Genomic DNA, 2475 nt, shown 5'->3' with positions numbered 1-2475 from the left:
ATTCAATATGTACTGTTATCCACCAGTAATTCATTGCCCATCTCCAAATCAAATCCTATTTTAAGCGGTGCATAGCATCGTCATTCGACACCGCCAAAATCTAGTTGAAACATACCATACAATGGGGAATTGAGGATATAAAGCTCAGGTGAAAACACAAAATAAGCCCTGCCAACATCAACAGCAAAAAGGTCAAATAACCACATCTGTCAAACAATATAACCTATGAAGTAAATTCCATACATGCAAACAGAAAATTGCAGTGCAATGCAGAAGGTTTTTATTCGTAGTCAGCCACACTTATTCTTTCAGAACATTTGATCAAAAACGGTACAAAATGCTGCTCTATTTCTCAGTAGCACGGGCGGTCATTTTGGTGTAGGTGAGCCCCTTGTAGACGCCACTCAGGGGAACGTCAAAGAGAGCGCCGTTCATGCAGGTGATGCGCAGCAGGGCCGTGTACGGGAGGTCGATGTTTGCACGCCCGATTTTGGCAACAACGGTGACGGTCTTGTGCGGAGGAACACAGACGGGGAATGTGAGAGTTTCCATCCACTCCTCAGTGTTCTCTAGCTTGTGCGTGCTCGAAGAGCCCACGGTGAAGCTGAAGCCGGTTTCCACCTCCACGACTTCAGGGATGCCTGCCGAGACAGTCAGGCTGAAGGTGAACTCCATGCTGTTGGTTGTAGACCACGATGACGTTTTGGTTATTTTCTTAGAGGTCAGGAAGGTGTGAGACTGCACGATGCTGGTGTTGTTTGTATACTTTAGGTCTTTAATCGCCTCCATTTGCACGTTGGGGCGAACCTGGTGCAAAGTTGGGTAGTTCATGTTCTGGATCACCGACGATTTTATATCATTGATGAAAAGGAAGCCCATGGAGTCGATGTCGGCCCCCGCTCGGCCCCCAACGCCCAAGCAGACGCCAGAGCCCACGTTGATCTTGTACTGGGTCTTGAGCGTCCAGTCCGTCATCTTGGCAAAGAAATCGCGGTTGCGGTTCGTTCCGAACCCGATGGCACCCAGACGCGTGCCGGCCCCATTGCCCCACATTGAGAGCTTAGATATGAACTCGCCCGACTGAAATTCAAACTGCCGAGCAGAGGAGTCCACGGTGCCGAATTTCTGCTTTCGCCCGTCAGTCAGCCACACCTCCACGCCCCTTACTTGCCAGCCTCCAACGCTCACGGAGAGTTTCTGCAGCGTGGCCGCATTGCTCCTCCCATCAAACGTGAACGCATTTCCACCTTGGCCTCCAATGATGTGCAGCATAAGTGGGTACGACATTATGTCAACTTGGAAAAGACAACAGGGAGAGCATGGCAAGCATGTTTAAAGCATGAACCATCATGGCTGCCCAAATAGAAACAAGCATTAGTACCATTAATCTTAAAGTCATACATTTTGCAATTCAGAAGGGCTGAAACCATTGAACACCACATTTATACTCAATAGTCCTTTTTGGTCATAAATTATGGTTTCACATTTTGGCAAAATAAGCAAACTTCATGCCAACTATTTTACATGGAGCAGTCTTACACCAAACAAGTTCACTCTAGTGAACCCACCACTGAACAATTAAGTTACTTTTTAGGCACAAGTTGTCATGCCCATGGAACTACGGGCCATTATTGGTGGCCAGGAGTTTCACAAATAATTAACTTTACCTTCCCACATCAACCAGCACGATCTACAGTCCAAACCTCAATCCACACGTCACAGTAACCCATCGGAGCATTGGCAATACAAGAGGGATGCATGCGTCACGTTGTATGGAGTGGTAGCAAAAATACCTTTTGCTTTTCACGATCAAAAGATCGGATAGATGATCCAGGCACTTGGCTGCTGTCGACCTACACGGGTCATCGTAACAGAAGCTGTTGGGTTAAGTTACCGTGGGGAAACCAGAGACACCCTACAATTCAAGAACCACCAAGTACCAAAACATTAAAGGCCACACCACAATTCGGAGAACTCGCATGAACTGCAATTCAAAAGTTGCAGGGCTTTCAGCTTCCTCCATAAAACCCTCATGTGTCAGGTCAGTTTAAAAAGGAGTTTCCCCAGTGGATAGGCACACCATGCTAATGAACCATATTACGGCAGAGTCTCAACCACGGTAATTATTCGTGGATGGTGAGAAACATAAACAGCACAAAGCAGGAATGGATTAAGAAAAATGCGGGGAGAAAACCTGTAGTTTTTTTTAAAAGATAGTGCAAACCATATAACGGCAAAAGTGCCCAGTGAATGTATTTACGGACAAAGAGGCACAAGTGTAACTTTTCGTGAATGCTTACGACGTGGTTTGAAAAGGCCGAGGCAACAACTTTACCTAAATCGTATTAAGTAATGCACCGCATTCACCTCAAAAATCGACTCCCGAAAGCGCAGATATTCTGGGTGGGTTCTGCCCTCCGTTATATACAAAGGAGCGCACATCACGTGGTACAATCACGTGGGCGTGCCTTTCCA

The 2475-nt window shown here is 46.6% G+C and overlaps 1 protein-coding gene across 1 annotated transcript; it reads right to left on the bottom strand.

The window, feature by feature from the left end:
• Window positions 1-345: 345 nt before the first annotated feature.
• Window positions 346-1287, bottom strand: LOC133359729 (aerolysin-like protein). The gene has a single exon (XM_061578254.1). It carries the CDS (start codon window positions 1285-1287, stop codon window positions 346-348), a length of 942 nt encoding a protein of 313 aa, XP_061434238.1.
• Window positions 1288-2475: the final 1188 nt, after the last annotated feature.

Source organism: Lethenteron reissneri, chromosome 65 (genome assembly GCF_015708825.2).
Source record: "Lethenteron reissneri isolate LAM-NWPU_2019-01 chromosome 65, ASM1570882v1, whole genome shotgun sequence".
In the NCBI taxonomy this organism is placed as follows: domain Eukaryota; kingdom Metazoa; phylum Chordata; class Hyperoartia; order Petromyzontiformes; family Petromyzontidae; genus Lethenteron; species Lethenteron reissneri.
This window is presented reverse-complemented; position numbering and strand designations above follow the sequence as displayed.

Coding starts and splice junctions, on each gene's coding strand:
- LOC133359729 (XM_061578254.1), bottom strand. CDS start 1,287: ATGTCGTACCCACTTATGCTGCACATCATTGGAGGCCAAGGTGGAAAT.